The sequence below is a fragment of the Lathyrus oleraceus genome, chromosome 6, assembly GCF_024323335.1.
Source record: "Lathyrus oleraceus cultivar Zhongwan6 chromosome 6, CAAS_Psat_ZW6_1.0, whole genome shotgun sequence".
Classification (NCBI taxonomy): Eukaryota; Viridiplantae; Streptophyta; class Magnoliopsida; order Fabales; family Fabaceae; genus Lathyrus; species Lathyrus oleraceus.
This window is the reverse complement of record NC_066584.1, coordinates 133,843,035-133,867,002: the sequence shown is the minus strand read 5'-3', so window position 1 is coordinate 133,867,002 and position 23,968 is coordinate 133,843,035. Positions and strand designations below refer to the sequence as shown.

General features: G+C 36.4%; 1 protein-coding gene across 1 annotated transcript; it reads right to left on the bottom strand.

Annotated features, from left to right (window-relative positions):
* Positions 1–6,827: 6,827 nt before the first annotated feature.
* Positions 6,828–7,834, bottom strand: LOC127094404 (uncharacterized). The gene is made up of 2 exons (XM_051033245.1): positions 7,516–7,834; positions 6,828–7,396 (listed from the first exon to the last, which is right to left on the bottom strand). The coding sequence occupies exons 1-2, from the start codon at positions 7,832–7,834 to the stop codon at positions 6,828–6,830; spliced, it is 888 nt and encodes a 295-aa protein (XP_050889202.1).
* Positions 7,835–23,968: the final 16,134 nt, after the last annotated feature.

Below are 23,968 nucleotides of genomic sequence, written 5' to 3'. Positions count from 1 at the left end.
GAGAAAAAGAATCAGAAAAATCAAGATCCCAGTGAATAAGTATCAGATCCCGGTGGACGTTTCCATTGATGGATTCCCAGCAGTGTGCAAATCCTACGGTTCTTCTGTATTCAATCCCTGTTTACCCTGAAAGTCTGACAGCCGTTGCTCTCATCCATTCGGGTTCCTAGTTGATTGAATAGGGGCAGCTGTAGCACCTCAAATTTGCACCTACCTAGTGTACATACATTTTCATCATTAGGTCATTAACATAACATAGTCCATGGCATAACATTGCTTTGCCTTTTGCCCAAGTGCAAGTTCAGTTGACAAATTAGGTCAAACTGGTCAGGAGATCAGGTCAAACAAGCAAGCATGTGCCATTTCCATTGAGACAAAGCCCTAGGGTTGATTTATCAAGTTCATATGGTCTAAGGATCATTTTGAAGTGATTTGGCCAAAGATTGGATGCTCAGAAGTCATCAGTCAAGCTGAATTTCAGCTGGAACCATAGAAAGTCAACTGTGGTCAACTGTGCCTGATTTTATGGATTTGAAGGTGTGAGATGGTTTGAAAAGCTTCATTCATGTCCATACAAGTCTCATTTGACATACCAAAGATCAAGGTTGAAGAAAATAAAGTCAGATCAAAAGTTTCCTAAAATGGCAGGTGATCTGTAATTTCAACTGCCCAAAATGGAAAGTTTTGCTCCTCAAAATTACTTCATCATACAAGCTTCAAATGGAATTTTGTCCAACATGAAAGTTGAAGATCTTGATCTCACCATTCCAAAAAGTCCAAGAACCTGAAATTCCCATGTGTGGTTGGCAAGATATGGTCCAATCATTTTCAGAAAATGCCTAAATTCAAAGTGCCATAACTTTCACGTGGAATGGCCAAATTGGTTGATTTTTCTTTGAGCAAACCACATTTGACATGAACTTTCATGGTGCATTATCACATTTCATCAAAAATTATCATAGCAAAAGTCCATTTTTTAAGTGTTCATTTTGCATTTTAGTGTGAAAAAAGGTGATTTTCCAAATTACAAGCCATATGCACTTGGGACCAATTGCAACACATCCAAAATGTCATTTAGAAGTTACTTGAACTGTTTTTAGACTGATACATTGGCTGCACAAGGGAAAGGGCATTTTGGCCAAAATCATGAAAATGTGCATTACACTAATCACTTCCAATTTGCCTAATTGAGATTAACATTTGGATTAGTGTATGGTATAAATGCCTAATTGTAACAGAAATGCATAATCACATTTCATTCTTTCAGATCTAAACAGAAAATCATCACAATTCTCTCAACTTTTCTTCAAGCTTTCACACACTTTTTCACCAATTTCATCGAATCTCATCATTGTTTGGCTTGGTTCTTGCTTGCATCTCCATTTGCAGGTGAAATTGTGCAGCTGTTTCATGAAATCATGGCCAAAGCTAGAAGAAAACACAACTGTCCAAGCTAGCTCAAGTTCATGACAGTTTGGAGATTCAACCACCTGGAGTATAATTGAGCTACAAAACGTGTTCCAATCCACTCCTACACCATCGAGCATCATCTGTTTTGGTAGTTTGCACCTCGAATTCACCAGATTCAGCAGCTGCTATCATCCAAGGTTAGAACTCGATTCTCACCATTCTCAAAATTACGATGTGCTTTTGGTAGAGTGAAGATCATAGAACACGATTCCGCTTGTGGTTTTGAAAATCGTTGAGAATCGCATGAGAAATCTGGATTTGAAGTTTTACGTTCCAACCTTTTCTTGTCCGATCCGTTCTGTACATTAGGAATTAGGAAATTTCATGTTGATATTGATGATGTACATGATTAGACGATTCCAACGACGTATGATTTGCTTGTTTTGGTGCAAATTTGGTCATGACGAATTTTTCTGGAAATTCTGCGGGTAAACACGATGAAGAACTGTTTCGGGAAGCCTTTCGATCCATATTTCTTCGTTTCCATTTGAAAATGGTGTTTCCCGCGTGGCTGAGCCAATCACAGGGCGCCACTGAAAAAATGCAAACGCAGCGTTTTGCTCCCTGGTCCATCTATTTACAAAAATGCCACTCGCTAATTCATTAATTCATTTCAAACTTAAATAATTATTTCATATTTTCACTAAACTTCAAAAAATCACAATTAATTCATTTTTTATCCAAATTGGATGGGGATTTTTGTGTTGATCTCCAAATTTTCTCTAGTTTTTTTTGGTATGATAGTCAAAGTTGTGCCTGGTGGATTTTTTGACTTTGCCTAATGCCTTTGATCATGTATGCATTTGATGTATGTTTTACCATTTTTATCATAAAATGATGATGTTTGTTCCAAAATGCATGAAATTTTATAGGCATATTCTTGACTCTTTCCTGGTGATTTTGATGTATAGTTTGCTAATTTTGAGTTCCTGGTTTGATAGATATGATGTGCTCAAGTTGAGTGTGACAAGTTGTGTCACACTATGTTATGCCATGTTCATGAATTTTGTTTCCATGCCTATGCTTTGTCATTTGCTCTCAATTTTTGCATGAGATACCATCTGCATGTCTAGTTTCACCATGATTGTTTGTAGGATTTGTTGATCAATTTCCTATTTGATTGGTATTTTTGTTTGCTGTTTACCATTTTGTGAACTTTTCTTGAGTGATCAACTTACATGCTATGTGAAATTCTCATACCTTACCATATGAAGATGAAATTTGATGGAGTGATTCCTAACATGTTTGAGTTCACTTTGGCTTTGGTCCCATTCATTTCTTCTTTGTTTTCACTGTTTTACATTTGCTTGAAGTTGATGTGCCTTTGGTGATCTAGTTTGGATTAATTTTTGTATGTCCTGACTTCTTGAATTTAATTTCCCTACTTCCTTTTGTCCAAATAGCATGAAATTTGACATGATGCTCATTGAATGTGTTCTGTTTAGACTTGAATTTTTGTGGAATTTATTGAGCTGTTTTGGTATCTGTTTGATTGTGATCATTCTGTTTGCTCATATATGGTTCATACTTGCCTAGTTTGACTTAAATTGTGCATGAAATGGATTTAGTGCATAGTTTTGATGTGAGGCCAATTGGATTCTCTTCTTAATTGATTTATCTTGGTTTTGATCGTTTTTCACTTGCTGTTATGGATTTTGCATCTCCTTTTGACCCTAGTCTTGGACTAGTGGTTTGTGATCTCACTTTTGAGTTGTGTTTCAGGTTAATAGCACAAATGGCCTATGCTTGATGATGTGCTTCCATTGGACTTGATTTGTGACTTGTGTATAGCTAATTTTGACCTTGTTTTGCAGGGATTGATACTTGAGTTTGAGCCTTAATGGCTTGCACCTTTGTGCATTGGCTTGTGTTTGCCTGTGTATAGCTAACTGTGAACCATTTGCTGTTTGGTTTTGTGATTGGTATACTGATTGTATTTGATTGATTTCAGGTACATTAGTTGCTAAGATTGCTTTGCTTTGCTTGATAAGCAATTTGCATTGAGGTATAACATTCTTGTCTCCATGTAGTCTGGAAGACCTGGCCTGTTACTTGGCCAGGCACCTGTCTGAAGTCCTCCTTAAGAGGCGATGTTTGTGCTTGTTTACTTATTGTCCCCAAGCAGGTAAAGACCTCTATGAGGCAATTGGCGGATATAAGAGATATGCAATCTATCTCCCGCTATTCCGTTGAGTCGTCCCTCTGCTCACACCACTGTGTTGACGCATTGAGGACAGTAACCCAAGATCTTGTACATTGTACAGTTGAGTCCGTGTCTTGAGTGTAGAAGGGTTCCCACTTTCTGGACCCACACTTCTTTGTCTATAGCTCTCCCTGGCCAGGGATAAGAGCTGTGAAGTCTCATCTTCACTCACCTTTCATCTGCTTCACCTTGGCTCTCAATGTCAAGGTTAAGAGCAAAACTCACCCTGTACAGATGGCTTGCTCTTGCAGCCCCACCCTTGCTTGAGCCTCACTTGTGTGCATATAGTGCGTGCTGTTTGTGATCATTTACTATTGCTTGTGCTTTAGGATAGGCTTGCTTCCTGTGCAAGTTAGCTAGAAACCTTGACTTAGGGATGATTTTGCATGATAATATCTAGGCTCGAGTCGTAGTCTCCCTAGTTGTGTCTCCCTCTGTTATCTGGTTAGGCTAGTCCTGTGTCCCTCCGTAGGGGAACTACGTCGCCCTGATCCTCATGCCAGATGAGGTACGTAGGCAGGAGATGAGCAGATCTCTCTGGGCGCCTGTGTCTTTGTTTTGTGTTGTTGTGTGCTTGGAAGCTGATGTAAGTCCATCGAGTGGCATTCGGGTTCTAGTGTGGGTTTGTTGGTTCGGATGCTGATGTAAGTCCAATGATTGGCATTCGGGCTCCGCGTTTGCCTTCTTGTGTGTGTTTTGGTTCGGATGCTGATGTAAGTCCAGTGATTGGCATTCAAGCTCCATGTTTGCCTTTGCCTGTGTTGGTTTGTGTGCGTGTTAGCCGAGCTACGAATGCTCTGATTCTCCTTCGTCCAAAGGAGATACGTATGCATAGGATGCGACATCCTAGCGAGCATGTGTCGTTTCCCCAGTCCAAACTACTTAGACTCTGATGTCTATTCCTGATAGACTAAGTAGGCCCAGGACGCGATGTTCTACCGAGTCAGTCTTGTGTGTTTTCTTGTGTCTCTTTCAGCCAGTGTGTGTGTTTGAACAGTGTTTTAGCAACCATTTTCCTGCCTTTTGTGCGTGGATCCTGTCGAGTACGACAGATGCGTAGGGGTGCTAATACCTTCCCTTCGCATAACCGACTCCCGATCCCATTCTCTTTGGTCGCGAGACCATGCTTTTTCCAGGTTTACTCTGAGCGTTTCCTTTCCCTCTTTTGGGATAAATAACGCGCGGTGGCGGCTCTGTTGTTCTTGTTTCCCGCCGGTTTTTCTAGTAATGCGACAGTAAGCTTCAACATACCAAGCTTCACTCTAAAAGAAGTCTCTTCATAAACCAAACTCATATCTCGAAATTGTTCAAGCAAATCCAATTCTCGCACCATCAACATCGACATATGCAAATATTTCCTACTCAAAGCGTCGACTACAACATTCGCTTTGCCAGGATGGTAATTCAAACCAAAATCACAATCCTTCAAGAATTCCAACCATCTCCTTTGCCTCATATTCAACTCTTTATGATCGAATAAATACTTCAAACTCTTGTGATCACTAAACACATCGAATCTCGACCCAAACAAATAATGTCTCCAAATCTTCAAAATAAACACAACAATAGCTAATTCCAAATCATGAGTCGGATAATTCCTCTCATGCAATTTGAGTTGCCTTGAAGCATAAGCTACAACTTGTTGATTCAACATTAACACACCTTCTAAACCCATCAAAGAAGCATCACAATACACAACAAATGGTTCTGATGGATTCGGTAAAATCAAAACAGGAGCAATAGTCAATCTCCTATTCAACTCTTGAAAACTAGCTTCACACTGTGCAGTCCAAATGAAAGCTTGACCTTTCCTAGTCAAATGCGTTAATGACAAATATAACTTAGAAAAACCTTCAATAAACTTTCGATAATAACTTGCCAAACCAAGAAAACTACGAATCTCAAACATAAATTTCGGCGCTTATCATTGAGATATAGCCTTAACCTTAGAAGGATCAATCGAAATACCACCACTGGAGATCACATGGCCAAGGAAACTCATTTCCTTAAACCAAAACTCCCACTTCGAAAGTTTAGCAAATAAATGCTTCTCTTTCAATACAAATATAACAATCCTCAAATGCTCAATATGATCCTCTTCACTCTTCGAATAGATCAAAATATCATCGATAAACACAACAACAAACTTATTGAGATATTTATGAAAAATCCGATTCATGTACTCCATTAATACAACAGGTGCATTCGTCACACCGAAAGGCATCACCGAATACTCATAGTGTCCATACCTTGTTCTAAAAGTAGTCTTCTGAATATCTCCAGCTTTCACACGGATCTGATGATACCCAAACCTCAAATCAATCTTGCTAAACACACAAGCACCAACCAACTGATCCATCAAATCATCAATCCTCGTAAGCGGGTACTTATTCTTTATAGTAACCTTATTCAGTTGTATGTAATCCATACACAACCTCATAATACCTTCTTTATTCTTAACTAACAAGACATGTGCACCCCACAGTGACACACTCAGATGAATAAACTTCTTATCAAGCAAATCCTCTAGTCGACTCTTCAACTCTTTCAACTCAGATGGTGAATCCGATACGGAGCCATCGATACTGGACTAGTACCAGGAATTAAATCAATCATGAACTCAACTTCACGTTCAGGTGGCAAATTGCTAACCTCATCAGGAAACACTTCAGGAAAATCACGAACAACTGGAAATTCACCCATTATTCCATTTTTACTAAGCTTCAAACTTGCCACCAACATAAACACTTCAGCACCATCTCGCACAGATTCATTCACTTGTTGAGTAGACAAGAATAAATCACATTCCTTCTCTGGCTCAAGAAAAAGAACAACTTTCACAAAACAATTGATATAGACATGGTTGGCCCTCAACCAGCCCATTCCCAAAATAACATCAAGTTGACTCAATGGAAGACACACTAAATCAACTTCAAAATCTTTATCACAAATATTCAAACGGACATTTCAAACAAACAGATGAAGTAGTCACTGAACCCATAGTCGGAGTATCAATAACTATGATTCCATGCATAACAGATAATTCAAGATTCAATCTCTTAGCACAATCCAAAGAAATAAAAGAATGCATCGCACCGGTATCAATAATAGCAATCAAAGGCATATTATTAATAAAGCATGCACCTCGAATCAATCACTCCTCAACAGAAGTATCAACACCGGACAATGCAAACACTTTCCCTTTGGCTTTCTCCTTCTTCGGCTTGTTGCACTTGGTACTAATGTTCCCTTGCTCACCACAATTGTAGCAAGTCACATTCGAACCAACTTTGCAATCAAAAGATTTGTGACCTTGCTTGCCACACTCGAAACAAGTCACATCGCCCTTAGGACACTCGGGAGCACGATGTCCCTCAACACCACATCTGAAGCACTTGATAGGAGTATGAGATCCTCCCCCACTCGGCTTCTTGCCATCACCGGCTTTCTTCTTACCATCACACGACTTCCCTCGGAATTTCCATTTTCCTTTCTTATCATGCAAGGACTTGTAATGAGAAACACTCTCACGGATATCCTCATCATAGATCCTACTCTTGTTAACCAACTCAAAAAATCTCGTAATCTGTTGGTAACCCCTTTCTTTCTTGATATCAGTTCTCAAGCCATTCACAAACTTAAGACACTTAGATCTCTTAGCATTAGCAGTATTGTAATGGGGACAAAATTTGATCAACTCCTCAAAATTTGCAGCATACTCAGCTACGGTACCATTACCTTGCTTCAACTCAAGGAATTCAATTTCCTTCTTTCCATAAACATCTTCTGGAAAATACTTCTCCATAAAGCATCACGGAAAAGTTCCCAAGTCATTTCAATACCATCCTCATCAAATCTCTGAACAATGTTGCGCCACCAATCCTCAGCTTCTTTCTCAAGCATATGAGTGCCAAACTGCACCTTCTGCGCATCCGAACAGTTCATAACTCGAAAGATTTTCTCAATCGCCTTCAACCATTCTTGAGCTTTATCAGGTTCATGAGCTCCTTCAAAAGTTGGTGGATTGTTCCTTTGGAACTTCCGCAAAGCACGAAACTCATCAGCACCGCGTTCCCGATCACCAACATTCATTTGTGGAATGCCACCAACCAACATGGTCAACACCTCCGCAAGCACATCATCATTCCTTCCAGCAACCATCTTCCTGCTACACCAACCAAATAACCACAAAAACAAGGATTGTGTCATACACACAAATCAGATACAACGAAATCAAACAAATTCATAACCTGGCCGAATGATCGACCGTGCTCTGATACCACTAATGTAACACCCCACAAACTACTACTACTCAAATACAACATACAATTTCATAATCAGAGTAAATTAAAGCATGCATACACAAGGGAATCACATTTACTTCTTCCAGAAACAACACATGCCATGGTCACATACAAGTAACACGGATTATAAATCAAAACCAAATAACCAACATGAAAACTCACACATCAGAATAACATCTCTCTTCATAAATGGTAAATAGTGATGATTCCCATAAATCATCTACCATAAAATATCGTTTTAGACTCTAAGGCCACTCAACACCAAAGCCAACATATCCAAATAACAAGATAAAAGAGAGAACAACAATATCTTTCAACATCAAAACAAATACAAATAATCCCATAAACCTAAGTGTTACATGACCAGAACACTACAAACTGCCTAGTATAAACACAACAAGAACTAGCCTCTAAATCTAATCCTTGTGCGAAGCACCACTATCTTCGGTACCTAAGCGATGTCGCGATTGAACATCATTCCAACAGAAGGGTGAGAATTCAAATCATTATAGAAAAACATAATAATATAAAATGTATAACAAACATACATATATTTATTAGAATTCGTCACGCTTCATACAAACATGCATCATATCATCTTATTAATGAATCACATGTTTATCATCATACGACATGGCTCAATAATCCACAAGTATTCATTTATAAATACTAAACGATGTACAAAAGTCATATTTCACAACATACCGATTTCATGTGCATATTATCATCCATCATCATTTACAAATCATCATCAAATATGTATGCAACTTTCACATGATTCCATAATGTATACAAGTTACCATTTCATCACATATATCACAAATATGAACACATATCACATCAACAACACATCAATAATTCATATCAAATGGATCACCTAAAATCCACGTATATGCATATCTACCAAAATCATATCCACATAATCGTATCACATAATCACACAAACAACAATTCACACCGACACGTGCGACTCAATGTGTGACTCGATGCGATATGCATGTGGATCCCATCCGTTATCATTTCCGGCTTGCCGAGCGTCTCTCAAATAGACTATATAACCACCTCTAAAGCTCAATTTGGCCTTAAGCTTGCAAACCCCATTCGACGTTAGGTTTGGGACAAGCAAATAATCTACGCGATATTACCCAACATTGCCTCTTTCATAGACTCATGCTAGTGTAAGTGTGCAACAACAACAATACTCATGCAATTAAGACGATCGCAACCCCTTAATCATAAATAAGCATACCACATCCAACATTTGCACAACATACACCTAACATGACTTCAATCCCAAACAATACATCAAATAACATTCATAATCTCATTATAACACATTAACATAAAACAATAGAAAACATGTCATTCACATTCACCACACATACATTATACATCCATATTAGGATTCTTTTGATAAAATATTAATCTACTGTTATTAAAATGAATACCACGTTATAGATAATATCCTTAGCTTGGTAACGGTCCAAACAGCACCTCAAACGGAGTTATGATTCAAAAGTTATTGAATTTACAAGTTTTTCAAAATGCTGTCAAAAGCCAAAAAAATTTTTATTTTGAAAATGCTGTCAAAAACCAGAAAAACTGCTATTGCGAAAATGCTGCTGTCCAACACGAATTTCCATCATAAAACCACATTAATCCATCATTTTTCATGAAATAAATAGTTATACAACACACACACACACACACACACACACACACACACACACACATATATATATATATATATATATATATATATATATATATATATATATATATATATATATATATATATATATATATATATATATATATATATATATATATATATATATATATATATATATATATATATCATATAGCAACTATTAGGATCATAGAAACAAGATTCTAAGCTCCACTAATTTTCACCAAAATCCCAAATCAACAATTTTCAAGTGAAACTCAAACATGCAATTATACACGAAATCATGTTTTATACACATACTCATTCATGGAATTCAATATAGAAACATCATAACATAACATAAACATCAATTTCATGGATTAAAACATAAACACATGTTAGGGTTTCTCATAAATCAAAATCCCCAAATCCTAAGTTCATGATATCTAACACCCATATATTACATACATTATGTTTACCCATAATCACTTGAAATCCCACCCTTACCTTAGTATAGATGAAATCTCTAGGTCCTTCTTCTTTTAGTTTCCTCTTCTCCTCTTTCTCTTCTCTTCTCTTCTCTTCTCTCTTTTTCTCTTGTTTTACAAAACTAACTCTAATCTCTAAAACCCTTACTATCTTTTTAACTCATAATGGGCTTAACCCACTTATCCATCCATTCTAATTAATTAGGCCAATTACTAGACAATTATTATTTCTACTCATAAAATTCAATTATTCAAATAACACATATATTCAAATAATTCAAATAATCACCATAACACATATTTAATTAATTATCATATCAAATAATGATTAATTAAAATAAACACCTAATAAATAAATACGGAAATTAAATCGGGGTATTACATTTCAGGTTCACCTACAAATCAAAATATGAGAAAACAAAAGATATATAAGAATTTGAAGTTAATGGAAAGTATCTACCTTTTTGTTCTAGATGTTCTAGGACGGTGGAGAAGGCAGTCGATAACCTTTTCATAAATTTTCTTCTGGAAAGTGGCCTTCAAAGTATTGTGTCCACAAGTTATGATATTTGATCGTCATGTAGAAGGACGGTTGGTATTGGAAAGTAGGAATTTCGAGGACTTTGTTGCGAGCAAATGTCGTGCAAGCTTTTTAGTCTTCAATACTGAATTTTCTTTCAGACCAAGAAATGGCAGTTTACCGAGTGTAGAGTGAACATGGTAGTAGCTGGTCGAAGCCGAATTTACTGGCTACTAAGTTGGGTTGATAGTCGGAAAATCCATAACCAGGAGTCCCGATCTCGGTTCTAGTAGATAAGAGTGTAAGAGTCAAAAAGTTGCCCAAATAGAATTCGACATGGCAGCGAATTACGTTGGCACACCAGGAAATATGTTTCTGAACCAAGATGGGCCAATGCATCGGTCCTTGAAAGGAGCCATGGTCGAAACAAAATTGGTCGATTCTACGAACAGTTATATATATTTCATAAATGTGATTTGGGAGGGGCTATCATAAGGAGTGGTTAAAGAAAGCCCTGTGCCTTCGATGGCTATGCAACTAGTATATTCTATTAAAGCTTATGATTCAATTATTTTAAGTTTGGGCTCAAATGTGAAGTTCAACCAGAGTTGTAGAAGCCATAAGGGACCAGAAAGCATAAACAATTTGTTAGTCTCAGGAAGGTGTTTCAGTTTGTAGGAAGCTTCACAAAGTGATTGATAAAGGTTTTCCAAGAGGAGCTTTCTTAATGAGATCTTCCGACCCTCATGAAGCTGGATAGATAAAGGTACAAATTTCTTATCTACTTGTAAGGAACTGGAGCAGAAAACATAGTAAGAAAGCCTAAGGGTTAAAAAGGAAATGTGCTCCTGGTCAGAGACTTCTGCAGTTTTCTTATCGTGATTATCAATGATAAATTTCTTGAAACTAAATAGTTTGATAGTGAATTCATTGGTTGTCTCTAAGGTTAGAGTAAATTTTTTGCCTAGAGGGTTTAGTCATGTGATGGCTTCCACATCGAAAAAGGTTGGTGTTAGCATGCCACAAGGAAATTGAAAAGTGTTGGTCGAACCTTCCCAGAAAAAGACCGACGCTAACAACATGGTTGGATTGTATCTATGGTTAGTTCTAGATATTTTGATCATGTCATATATACCCAATTCTTTCCATTATTTCTTTCTTTGGGGCTGAACTTTGTCGAGCCAAGCGAGGTATTCTTTGTTTTGGGTAGGAGGTGCAGATCGAAAAACACGCGCACGTTTGTCCATAAAAGATATATCGAAAACACGTTCTTTGAATGTTGAGGGAATTGTAACTAAGTAACCTGGAAAGAAGTTCTTAACTTTCCAAGAATAAGACTTTGCAGTCGAGTAAGGCCCTAAAAATGCAAGGAGTTTGTCAGACAAAGAAAAAGGGATAACCACCTAGTTTGCCCCGTTGGAAATTTTTTCCTTTGACAATGGTGGTTCGGGTACGAAATATCTGCCTTATTCGTTTTCTTTGTGAAAAATCGTGAATGCCAAAGGATTTTTCCCAGTGTCAAACTTTAGAGTTGAGGTTTGGCAGCTATTGTTGAACTTAGTAGCTTTCTGCAAGAGAAAGTGAAGGGTTTTTCTGCGCAAAAGAGAGGATCAAGGAAATGTGTTACCAAAGAAGATGAGAAGGAGAATGGAGCTAGGTATTTATAGAGTTTCAATTTTTGGTCAGAATCAGACACGTGGCATACGTGTGGAGGTAATGGAAATATTTCATGTATTATGAAGTGGTAGCATTAATGTGAGTGGAAAAGTTAGTGAAGACGTGCACATTCATGTTCTCCTAGAAACTAGGAGGGGTGATGAGATTCTGATAAAATCTTACGGAAAATGAAAAAGCAAAGTAAAATGGTAATTATGACGATGATGTTAGCGGTAAAGTTGAAACAATGTCGAAAATACACTCAAAATGCCACCTTTCTCTTTTCTAATCTAAATTGAAATATGAATTTTTTGGGGGAGATTTGTTACCTTGGATTTTCAACATAGACATTAATGGTAAGTAAAAACAAGGGCTTGCCATGGTGAGGTTTGAAGTCAAACATGGTCAATCGAGATCGTAGGCTAGTTTGATACATTTCGACCAGTCAAAAGGTGATTTGGCAATTTTCCAGTTGAATCATGTAGTAAAAGATCAAAGGGTATTTTCGAAATTTGGACTTAGTGAAATTTCCGATATTTGGGTTGGGTATTTTGATCAGTCGAACGAGTCAGATTTGGATAGGATTAAGTGGCTATTCAGAGACACGTGGAAGTCTGTCGAAGATAACTGTTACATGAGAGAGAAAACGTGGCGCGATGTCTCTAGTCGACCGTTGTGGGTAGTTATTTTAGACTAGTATATAAATAGACATTTGCTTATGTTGTAAGGGTCCGTATTTGTTCTAAAAATCCTGTAAAATCAAAGTATATGCGTATTGAGAAACGGGTGAGGAAATGTACGTATGCGTTCCACATTTATAAATTTTAAGCATTTTACATTAAAGTTATTCCTGCATTTAAGTTATTTTTCAGTCATTTTACTTTCAAAATATGTACATTTTGATTTTTCAATCACTTCATTTTAAAGCATTTACATTTCGATTTTATTCAAGTTCAAATTATTATCTCTCAAACATTGCATTCGATTTCGATAGCAATATGTTTAAAAGTCATAATTCACACAAATATGTTCCAGGATATTTTCGAGTTTGATCATTTAAGTATTAATAAAAACTTATTTTGTTTACCAAATTCACCAGTAAACAGTGACAACGGTATACTACTTTATGTCAAATCACAAAAAAGTAACGTTGTCAGGATCTTATCTCTTCAAATGTTCTGAACTCTAATATGCTCCTCTCAACGTCTTTATGCTAGCTGAGTTTATAATACACTTCACGTGCTCTAGATAATAACCTTCAACAGCTACTTGTACCATGGGTTATTTAAATCTTCAACGTTTCTATTTTCAGTATCTATATAAGAAGAAGATGGAAAACATTCAAAGTGGTTATGACTGAGAATGTATGGGGTTGAAGAATACATGATTGTGTTCGCATAGTGTCGCAACTGGGCGAAAAAAACAACCGACGGGAAAAAGAAATAAAAGAGTCGCCACCGTTCGTTATTTATTCCAAAGGAGGGAAAGGAAACGATCGAAGAAAACATGAAGAAAGGAAAAGACAAGGTCTCGCAACCAAATCTTGGGTTCGAGAGTCGATTATGCGAAGGGAAGGTATTAGCACCCCTACGCATCCATAGTACTCTACGGGATCCACTCTTGTTGTTCTAGTCTAAAGGGTGTAGGTATATCTAATGTACTATCTGCTAAAGAAGGTCAAAAGGAAATGACTCGCAAGGATGTCGCATCCACTGCCTATGTATCTCATCTGAGTATGAGAATCAGAGTCTTCGTAGCTCGGCTACCTATGGGTTAAAGAGAAGTGTGCTTGCTAAGACATCACGTCTTGTGGCTACGTATCTTATCTGGAATGAGAATCAGAGTTGTCGTAGTTCACCTAACTAGGGGTTAAGGATTTCCATCTGAACATGGATTTACAAACGAGGACACCAGCTGTGTCAAAGGAAAGTGGGCAATGTGTTCAACGTCCTAGCAGTAGGTGTCGCAGCTCGCTGAATCGAGTCTTAGGCAGTTACCTCTTTGCAATAGAACAGATTGACATGCTATAAGATCGGAAACGCACGGAAGGTCTAAAAAAGTGGGGAAGCTCTGCCCTAGAGTTGTCACGCAATGTGGACCTATGTGTTAGGATTTACAAAGGGAACATCTACCTAATGTTAACATGCGAAGAATGAGGGAATTCTACCTATGTTATCATACAAAGGGTTATACCTAATGGGTGCTACCAAAACGGAACAAGAGTCGACGGATGGAGCAAAGGAGAGGAGCTACGGATAAGGGTAGATGGCGATGTATGAGGCAATCGACTTACAGGTAGATGGCGATGCCTGAAGCAATCGACTTACAAGAGAAATGGCGATGCATGAAGCAATCGACTTACAAAAGGATGGATGAATACGTGCTGGTTCTGTTAAGTTTTGAAAATTATTACTCGACGTTGGATCGAGCTTTTGATCTTGTTTTGAAATGGTTATCGGATGTTCGTTTTAATTCTTGTATTAACAGATGAATAAAGAATGGAAGAATAAATATTATACACTTCATGGGAGAGGGGTACATTTGTTATGAATGGGGATTGTTCATGGCAATCAAATAATAATAATATATGCCTCATACATCATACAAGTAGGCAACAGTTAATCAAACAATAAGAATATATGCCTCAATCATCATACAAGTAGGCAACAATTATCAAACAATAAGAATAAGTAATCAGGCATATAATCAAATCAAAGAATCAAATAATGGAGCATTAAACAATGCATGGGAAGTATGAACATGTTAAACAATCAAGCAATAGAAGCATGGATGAAAGAAACAAGTAAAACAGATAACAGATGACTCAGACATATGAAAAGATGTACACAAGGGGTCCACTGAATAATTTAATCAGGAAATGAGGTAAGGATAAAATAAAACCAATATGAAAGGCCTCTAATACATGGCATATGAGATGAACAAGGGAGGATCAAAAGATCTCTTCAATTGCCATAAGCAATCCCTAAGTCAAACATCGATCATAAGAAAGTCAACTGAAAATTCAAGTCAACTTAAAAAATGTCAAATAAATAGCAAATTAATCAAGAAAATTATGAAAAATTAAACTAAATAAGATGGGGTCATGACATCATCATCCCCCAAAAATATTTCAAAAATAATGAAAATTGGTACATAAATTAAATGAAATAAAACAATAGTCAAACCAAAAGTCAACCAACCAAAATAATTATCAAATAAATTGAAAAATGGGAAATAAAATTCCAAGAAAAGGTCAGGTTGACCATGGGACAGTGGTCAACCTTCATCCCAAAAATCAAAAGCTAAAAAGAATTTTAAGCTATGGAAATAAAATCAATAAAAAAAATGTATGCTAAAATGAACCGTTTAGAATTAATAATTAAAATAAAATATTAATATTAAATAAATACGAAAATAAAAATTAAATAAAATTAAATAAGGCATTAAGAAAAATGGAAAATATTTTTGGGTATTTTTTTGAACAAAGCAAATATTTTTTATTAGTTAAAATCAAAACAGAATAAAAAATAAGAATTAAAAAATGAACATGAAAGAGGGGGTGCATCAGTACTTAATTGAGTTGGGAAACAAAATAGGCGCTCATGGGCCATGCGAAGTGGGGGTGTGGAAAGCAGACAGAGGAAGGCCCAAGGTCCAAAACAATATTAAACCAGCGCGTGACAGGATTAAATAACATTTAATTAAAATAAATCATGTAACCTTGCATCAATTGGTCATGTTCCATTAAGTGACTACAGGACAAAAGCACGCGGGCGGCCACGATTAAAACCCAAATGTTGGATCTAAGGGCCTTCGCGACGACACGTGGTCGTCTTCCCCATGGAAGCAGAAACCCTAGCGCCATGCAACAGAAACGCGAAACATGCAGTGGATTTTTTCAATCTTCAACTCAAAAATGCAAACACGATAGTGCACCAAAAATCATGAAATAAAAACCAGAATTCAAGTATGAAATGTGAAGATTAACATGGTGGCTTTGTTTGAATGAAATGATGGCTTAATCATGGAGAAAAGTTGACCACAAGATGTCCACATGGACACAGATATGAACAGAAAATTAACAGCACAAACTCAACATTAAGAACACAAGCATATGATTGGCATTGTAAACAAGAATGAGACAAACATGAGCATATGGTTAGCATGGCAAACAAGCATGAAGATGAGCATAGTAAGCAAGCATAAGGATAAGCAAAACAATGGCCATTGAGTAAGATGATTACCTAGTGGAAGCTTGGTCCACTGCCTCTTGGTTATGGAGAGAATGGGAGAAAAGGTGTTGCCTTGGTGCTTCCAAAACTTCAACTTAAGAACTTTGCTGTGAAATGCAAGCTGACTATAATGACCTCTTTCCCTTGCTTACCTAGAAAATTCACAATGGCCTTCAGATTTAGGGTTTTAGTGCTTAAATATGGTGGGTCTAAGTGTCTTAATGGGCTGAAAAATGACTTGTTTTGGATGTGAGCAAATGGTGCATTTGGTGAGGTGGTGTTAGAAGGTTACTTATTTTGGCAAAGTTTAAGTGAGTGGAAATAAGAGTGCATGGACAAATGGGGAAACAAAAAGTGGGCTGATTTTATGCAGCATAGTTTTGGTCTGTTTGGTCTGGCAAGAAAACAGTCCAAAGGGGTGACTTTGAGGCTATGTAACTTAATGAGCAAGCTACCAAATGATGAAATAATGAAAACAGTAGCAAGACCTCATGGAGCATGTCATCTTTAATGTTGGGCACAAATGGAAATGATGAATGGAAGAAGGTGAAAAATGGCCCTCAAGATCATGTTGCACCATGCAAAACTGATTGGGCCAGTTTGGCCTAAAATCTGCCTAGAGAATCAAGTCATGGTGCCCACTTTAGGTGAATGTATCTCTCAAACCATGAATCCAAATGAGATGATTCAAAAAGGAGGTGAAAGAGGACATGGCAAGGTATAATTGTTGTGAAGAAAACATTTTCAATTGGTGCCTTGAAGTACAAGAAAATTGGCCAAGAAGTCTTGACAAACTTTGAAGATTTTGAGACTTAGAAAATTTTCTAAGTGTCCTAAAAACATGTCTCACTTTGACTAAGCATAACTTTCTCAATTTTGATCCAAATGGAACAAAATTTATATTTCTAGAAAGCTTGGAACAAGAGGACAACTTTCATGTTGGAGAAATTTTCAAGTGGAGCTTTTATCTTGATGGAAAATGGGCTTAAAGTGAATGCAACAACCATGAAAACTTGCCCTAAATGGAAAGTCAACCATTTCCAAATTAAGTAACTTTTCCAATTCCTGATTAAATGATGAATCCATGATCCAACCTTGATCAAATTTCACATGTAGGATTCCCTAGGCATGGATTTTGAGATTCCACTCTCAAAATGTCAGGAGTTGACTTTTTTGGCCCCACAGTTGACTTTTCCCAAACTGTCTGATTCCCGATCCCAGTGATCAATTGAAGCACTCCTGGCTCAAATAAAGAGCTGATTTTTTATATGTAGACCCTTATGGACATATGGAGGGCCATGGAAAAGAGTTTCAACCAAAGAATCAGAAATAAACTGATTTAATACCAAACCCTAGTTTTAGGGCAAAAATGACCAGGAACTGATTGCGCTGCTTGCCAATGGATCTTTCTGAGATAATTGTGAGTCTTCCTAGGCCAAGATGCCTCTCTAATCATAACATGGATGAGCTCCTCTACTTCCAACCAAACATTTCCTGTTGCAGGTAGCCATGAAACCCTAATTTCTTGATTAAATCCAGATGCACACTCTGAGAGCTCTGAATCCTCCACCGATGAACCGAGGACCATAATAAGACACCTGGATCCCCCTGAGAACCTTGAGACTTGTATACTTAGATAATGAAGTCCAATTCTCAATCTTGCTTTGTGTGGGATCCTTCTGGTAAGAAGTGATCAATCAAAACCTGATTTCCATGTCACTAATGCAATATGCAATGAGTATGACCTAGTATGATGCTAATGAAGTGTAAAACAAAATCCCATGCTTCCAGGAAAAAAAGAAGGGTAAATTTTGGGGGTATTACACATAATTGTGATGGGGGTTCACAAAATGAGTCGAGAGAAAGACTGTGTTACACAGAAAACACAGGTGAAAGAAACACATACAAAATGGAAAATATAACCAGAAGGGTTAAGTGTGTGAGAGTAGAGTGAATATGATCAAGAAGATCATTAGAACAGAAAGACACAACAAAGAAGAAAATTTGTGCATGAAGAGAAGAAGATTTAAAACTTCAATCTTCCACACTCAGAAGCAATCAACTCATATTCTTCTCAAGAGTGTAAAACCTTTGCATATCTTCTTAACTAAGAAGCACACATATAAACACAAGGTTTATACCAGACTCTTTTGTTAAGAGAATATGAAGACTCTATCCGATGTGCTTAGAGTAAGTCTCTTTCTATTAGATTGAGAAAAGAAGTATCTTGTTGGGTGCTTGTGCAAAGAAGTCTTTTCTGATGATTGAGCATTGAAGTCTCATGCTTGCCGGCAGAGCAGAAGTCTCTTTCTGGATAGATTGAGCATTGTAGTCTCATGCTTGAGGGCTGAGCAGGAGTCCCTTTCCGTGGGATTGAGCAGGAAGTTCTTAACGAATTGTTCAGGCATTGAAGTCTCATGCTTGATGGTAGATCAAAAGTCTCTTTCCGTGGGACTAAGCCGGAAATCTTGAACGGGTAGTTCAGGCAATAAAGTTTGTTGCTTGAGGGCTAATCAGAAAAATAGCAAGTGTACTATTTTGCCTATTATAGTGATAACGGATAAATTCCCATGTAGCGGGGTTTTCGTTACCTTATGGTTTATCGTCTAAACCAAAAGTAAATATACAATTCGAGTCGCCACCACACTTTTATTTGTCCAAAGGAAAGGCTAAAAAGCGAACAAAAGCCAAGTAAGAAGTTTTATCAAATCAAAAACTAATAAAAATGTCAGAGATCTAGGTAAGAGGGTTGGTTATGAAATAAGAAGGTTTTACGCACCCAAAACATCCTTAGTACTCTAAGGGAACCTATTTTTGCAAATATGTGTTGTAGGTTGGTATTTGTGAAAATATGTTCAAAAGATTGGGGGGATGAGAAGAGAATAAATTATATTTACAAGTTTTGTTGTTTGAATGGATGAACCCATTGCCTACGTACCGTCACAAAGATAGGATCAAAACCTCGTAGTTCGGGGTAGAACTTCTCAAAGATTAGTGAATTGACTTGATCAAAAGCCTTAAGGTCTTTTGTTATCAAAGGGAGAAAACTCAACCTAAACCAACAATCCACCATGTGAGGAGAGCTTCAACATACTAGTGAGGGGTTAACCCTATAATAAGTATGGAAGACTTATAATCCAATCACTAAGGATAAGGTGAGATTCATATCAACCACTATGATAACTCAAACCTATGACTAATGTTTTATGAAAAAAAGTTTTAACAAAGGTGGCCATTGGAACCACAAAAACAACTTAAAGTGAGTTATATTTACAAGTTAAGTTTATTTACAAAATGAAGTCAAAGTTGGATTAAGATTCATTCACAATGAGTATTAATGAAAAGATTTTGAAAAGTCAAAGGCATAAGGCCTAGGCTTCTAGTTTGAAACAAAGTCAAAGTTTAGGAAAGATTTTTGGCTTGGGTTAGAGTGGAGAGAAGAAGAGAAGGGCTAGTCCTAAAGCATACAAAGATAAGAGAGAAGATAAAACCCTTGGAGTTCCTTTTCTTGAAATCATAGAGATGATTCCAGATGCTCCTTTCCTTTGGACTTAGCACACAATGAAGCAATCAAACAATTTAGATTCAAGCTCCTAGGATATCCATTTGGCTTGTCTCTCTTAACTTGGCTATTCATGACAATGGTCCTCTTTACTATCTCAAGATGGAATCCCTATCACACAAGAGCAAACATCAAAAAGTTCATAACACAATAAGAGGAATGGACAAAGAATGAGTTTTGAAAAGGAAGTCCTTTGAAGTCAAGTTTGAAATTTAGCATTCTAAAGGCATGCGGCCTAGTTGCTCTTTAACAAATTTAGCATTCTAAAGGCATGAGGCCTAGTTGCTCTTGAACTCCTTTAAGCATAGGTAAGTCCTAATTCTAAGTCCTTTTCTCCTTTTTGCATTAGGTTCACACAAGACAAAAACAAAACCAACACAAGACAACAATATATTTATATACAATAATGAGCTCAAATGAGCAAAAGGAAAATGGCATAAACATAAAATATGTGCTCAAGTGAGCAAAATGAAAAGCAATATGAATAAATGAGCAAGAAATAAATGACATTAAAATAAATTCAAGAAATTAAATGCTCAAATTAAAGTTAGTAATTAGTATGGTTATGTTAGTTTGTCATAAGACAATGTAGCGCTATGTTAAGCAATCGTAAGTGGACTAATGTAGTAGTCACACTTATCTGAGGTCGGTCAATAAAACTATAGGCAAATAAACACAAGTTAGAGATCATGACTAGTAAGTCAAGCTCCAAAAACTTGTCATGCCAAAACAAAAGGGGAAGGGCCTTGTATGGACTTTAGATTTTTTGCTTGACCAAGAAGCAACCTATCTTGGACACAAAACAACTCACTTGATCTTGGATCAAGTTGAGTTTGGTTTGGATCAAAGAAGGTTAAACCTCTCATTTGTCAAGACCAACCATAAGTCATTAACTCATTGGTCAAATTATGAAAAGAAAGGGATGAAGATGAAATGGATGGAAAGAACATTCAAGCATCAAACACAAATGATCAAATGTGGATCAAGTCATCATCAATCAAAGCCAAACAGAAGAGAAATGAAGATTACAAGTCAACAAGTCAACCATAATTTTTTGGCATTTTTTAAATTAAAAATAAATGCAAAAATAAAATAAACAAAATATGGTCAAACCTCAAATTTAATTCAAATCAACTTCAACAAGTCCAATTAAATTCCCATAGGTCTAACATGGTCAAACAAACTTTGACAAATTTTCTCAACAATTTTTGAAATCAGAAACTATTTAAAAACAATTAAAAACAATGAAAAATAACACAATATGAATTAAAATCTCAAATAAATCTTAAAACAATGAAAATCTCAAATCAATTAAAATCTCAAATCAATTATCATGATCCATAGGTGTTGGGAAAATATTTTTGGATTTTTTAAATATCAGAAAGTATTTAAAAATGAATTAAAACTATTAAAAATAAAATAATTCACAAAAAATATTAAATGAAGTCACAAAAATGATTAAAAATCAAAATATGAAATTAGATTTTTCAAGAATTTTTTTGGCATTGGTCTCATATTTTTGTGACTTCAAATAAAATATTTATGAATTTTTGAAAATAAAAGGAATCAACTGAAATTAAAAGAAAATAAGGAAAATAGAAAATTCCAGCGCCATCAGATCATTTCATTAATTGACGTGGCAATGATCACATGGCTCTAAGGTGCGGATACACGGTGATCTCAAGTCAAGCGTGCATCACATTGTATTAAAACAGGTCAACACATGTAATGGCCAAGATTAAAACGTTTCAGCATGATCCAAAGGCTGGGAGGCTACCACGTGGGGATGGTGGTGGAAACCACCATCTTCTCCGGCGATCCAACAAGATCCGGCCACCACGCGCAAGAAATTAAATTGCAATGAAAATGAAAAATGAAGGCATCAAAATGAAGCTGAGGTGATGTACATCACCCCTCTAACCATGGATCATCCTCACAGTTCCTATTTAGAGAGAAACATGAGCTTGAAGATCATGGTACATGAACTGAAATGGCACGATTTGCAAAATTAAGACCACCACTGGCCTGCCTCATGTGAGAGGACTTCAGAAAACAGCATAAACCAAAGGAATTCACATTGTATTGCAAGATCTAAATCAAAAAAGTTTGAGGTTCTACCTCTGAAATGAAGCTTCAAATAGCACGAATCCTTCAAGCTCTTGATCTACTTTTGCTCTGGAAGTGTGATGGTGATGCTAGGTTAAGGAATTGAGCTTTGAAAATCAACTAATGATGTTGAAATTCAAGCTTGAAAAAGAGAAAGAAAACTGAAAATTCCTTTAGTGAGGGTTTGGATTTCAATTCAGCAGCAATTCAGATCTCCACTTGGTTGTCAATTGAATGAGAATGAGCACTTATTTATAGCTGAAATGTGATGCAAGGCAATGGTTCCCTTGTGTGCATGAAGTTTGAATCCTCCTTGCATGGGCCTGTACAGGCGCATGTGAGGCCCAATAATGAATGAAAATCCATGCTGAGATCAACTGGTATTGAATTGGACGTGCACAATGGACTGCACAAGCTTGCACACCAAGTTATAATGTGAAATGCAAAAATGAACATAAACATAAAGCTCTTCGAAACTCCCACATGGAAAGTCCAAAAAATTAATGTGAGTAATGGTTGGAAAGCCCTTGAAATAAGGAACAAAAGTCATGTTGGTAAAAAATCATTTGGAGTTTGGAACTTAATGAAAACTGGTTGTGAAAGTTTGGGTACAAAACATGTTTAAGTCACCTTTGAATTTTTTTAACCAAAAGCAAGCATCTTCAATCCCTTCTGTTTCAGTGATGAAAGCTTCAAATGGAAAAACCTACAACATAAACGTTGTAGATCTTCTCAAGATGATCAATCTAGACTCAAATTTCGCATCATTTGGAATTTTTATGAGAAAGTTATGGGCATTTGAAGTTGGACATTTTTCAAATTCAATGACTTAGGTCCAAAGTGACCTATAATGTTTTGTATTATCACATGTACTTCTTTTAGGATTATAAAATTGTGTCCAAAATAAAATTTTAAGTAGACATCTTAAAATTTCCAATGCATTTGGTCTCACCTCAAAATCACAAAAATTAAAGAAGTTAGGTCCTTGGGAAGTTGACCCAAAATTAGGGTTTCAATCAAAATGTTCTATAATGTTTTGAAATGAATGATGACCTTCCAAGTTTCAAATGGATTTTTGATGAACATGAAAGTTGTTCATATAGTTATTAAGAACAATTTTTATCTTGGGTACATCTTCATTTGATAAATACATAAAAAGTTGTATCTCAGTGATCTTTAGTTTAGTCACATGACTTGACTGGTCAACTTCTCAAGGCCAAACTTCAAATCTTGATGAATGAATGATTTAGGATCCTCAAATAGGCTCATATATGCATAAAATAATGAATGAAAGAACTTATCTTGATTAAATTTGATCACAGGTTGAGGTTGCTTCATGAGCAAGGCACAGTCAAAGCACAGTTGGATTAGGGTTTCCTTGGGAAACAATCCTCAAGCCCCTTGGGTTATCTTGATCAAATTGGAAAATTGAGATACTTGGGAGACATATATGATGATTAGGAACTTTGTGGACCATTGTCATGCTTGTTCTCATCTTCATCTAGCCACTTCATTGAGCTTAGGAGCCTCCTAGGAGCATTGTGATTGTAACACCCCGATAATAATATGGTAATTATTTAAATTAAGTTAATAATATATTTATTAATTTAATTAGATAATTGGATTATTATTATTATTATTTTGGAATAATATTATTGGATTTTATTATTGGAGTATATAAGTGGGAATAATAAAAAGTCCCAATTTTTGGAAAAAGGTTTTTACGTGAAAAAGGAAAACAGAGCAAGCGGCTGGAAG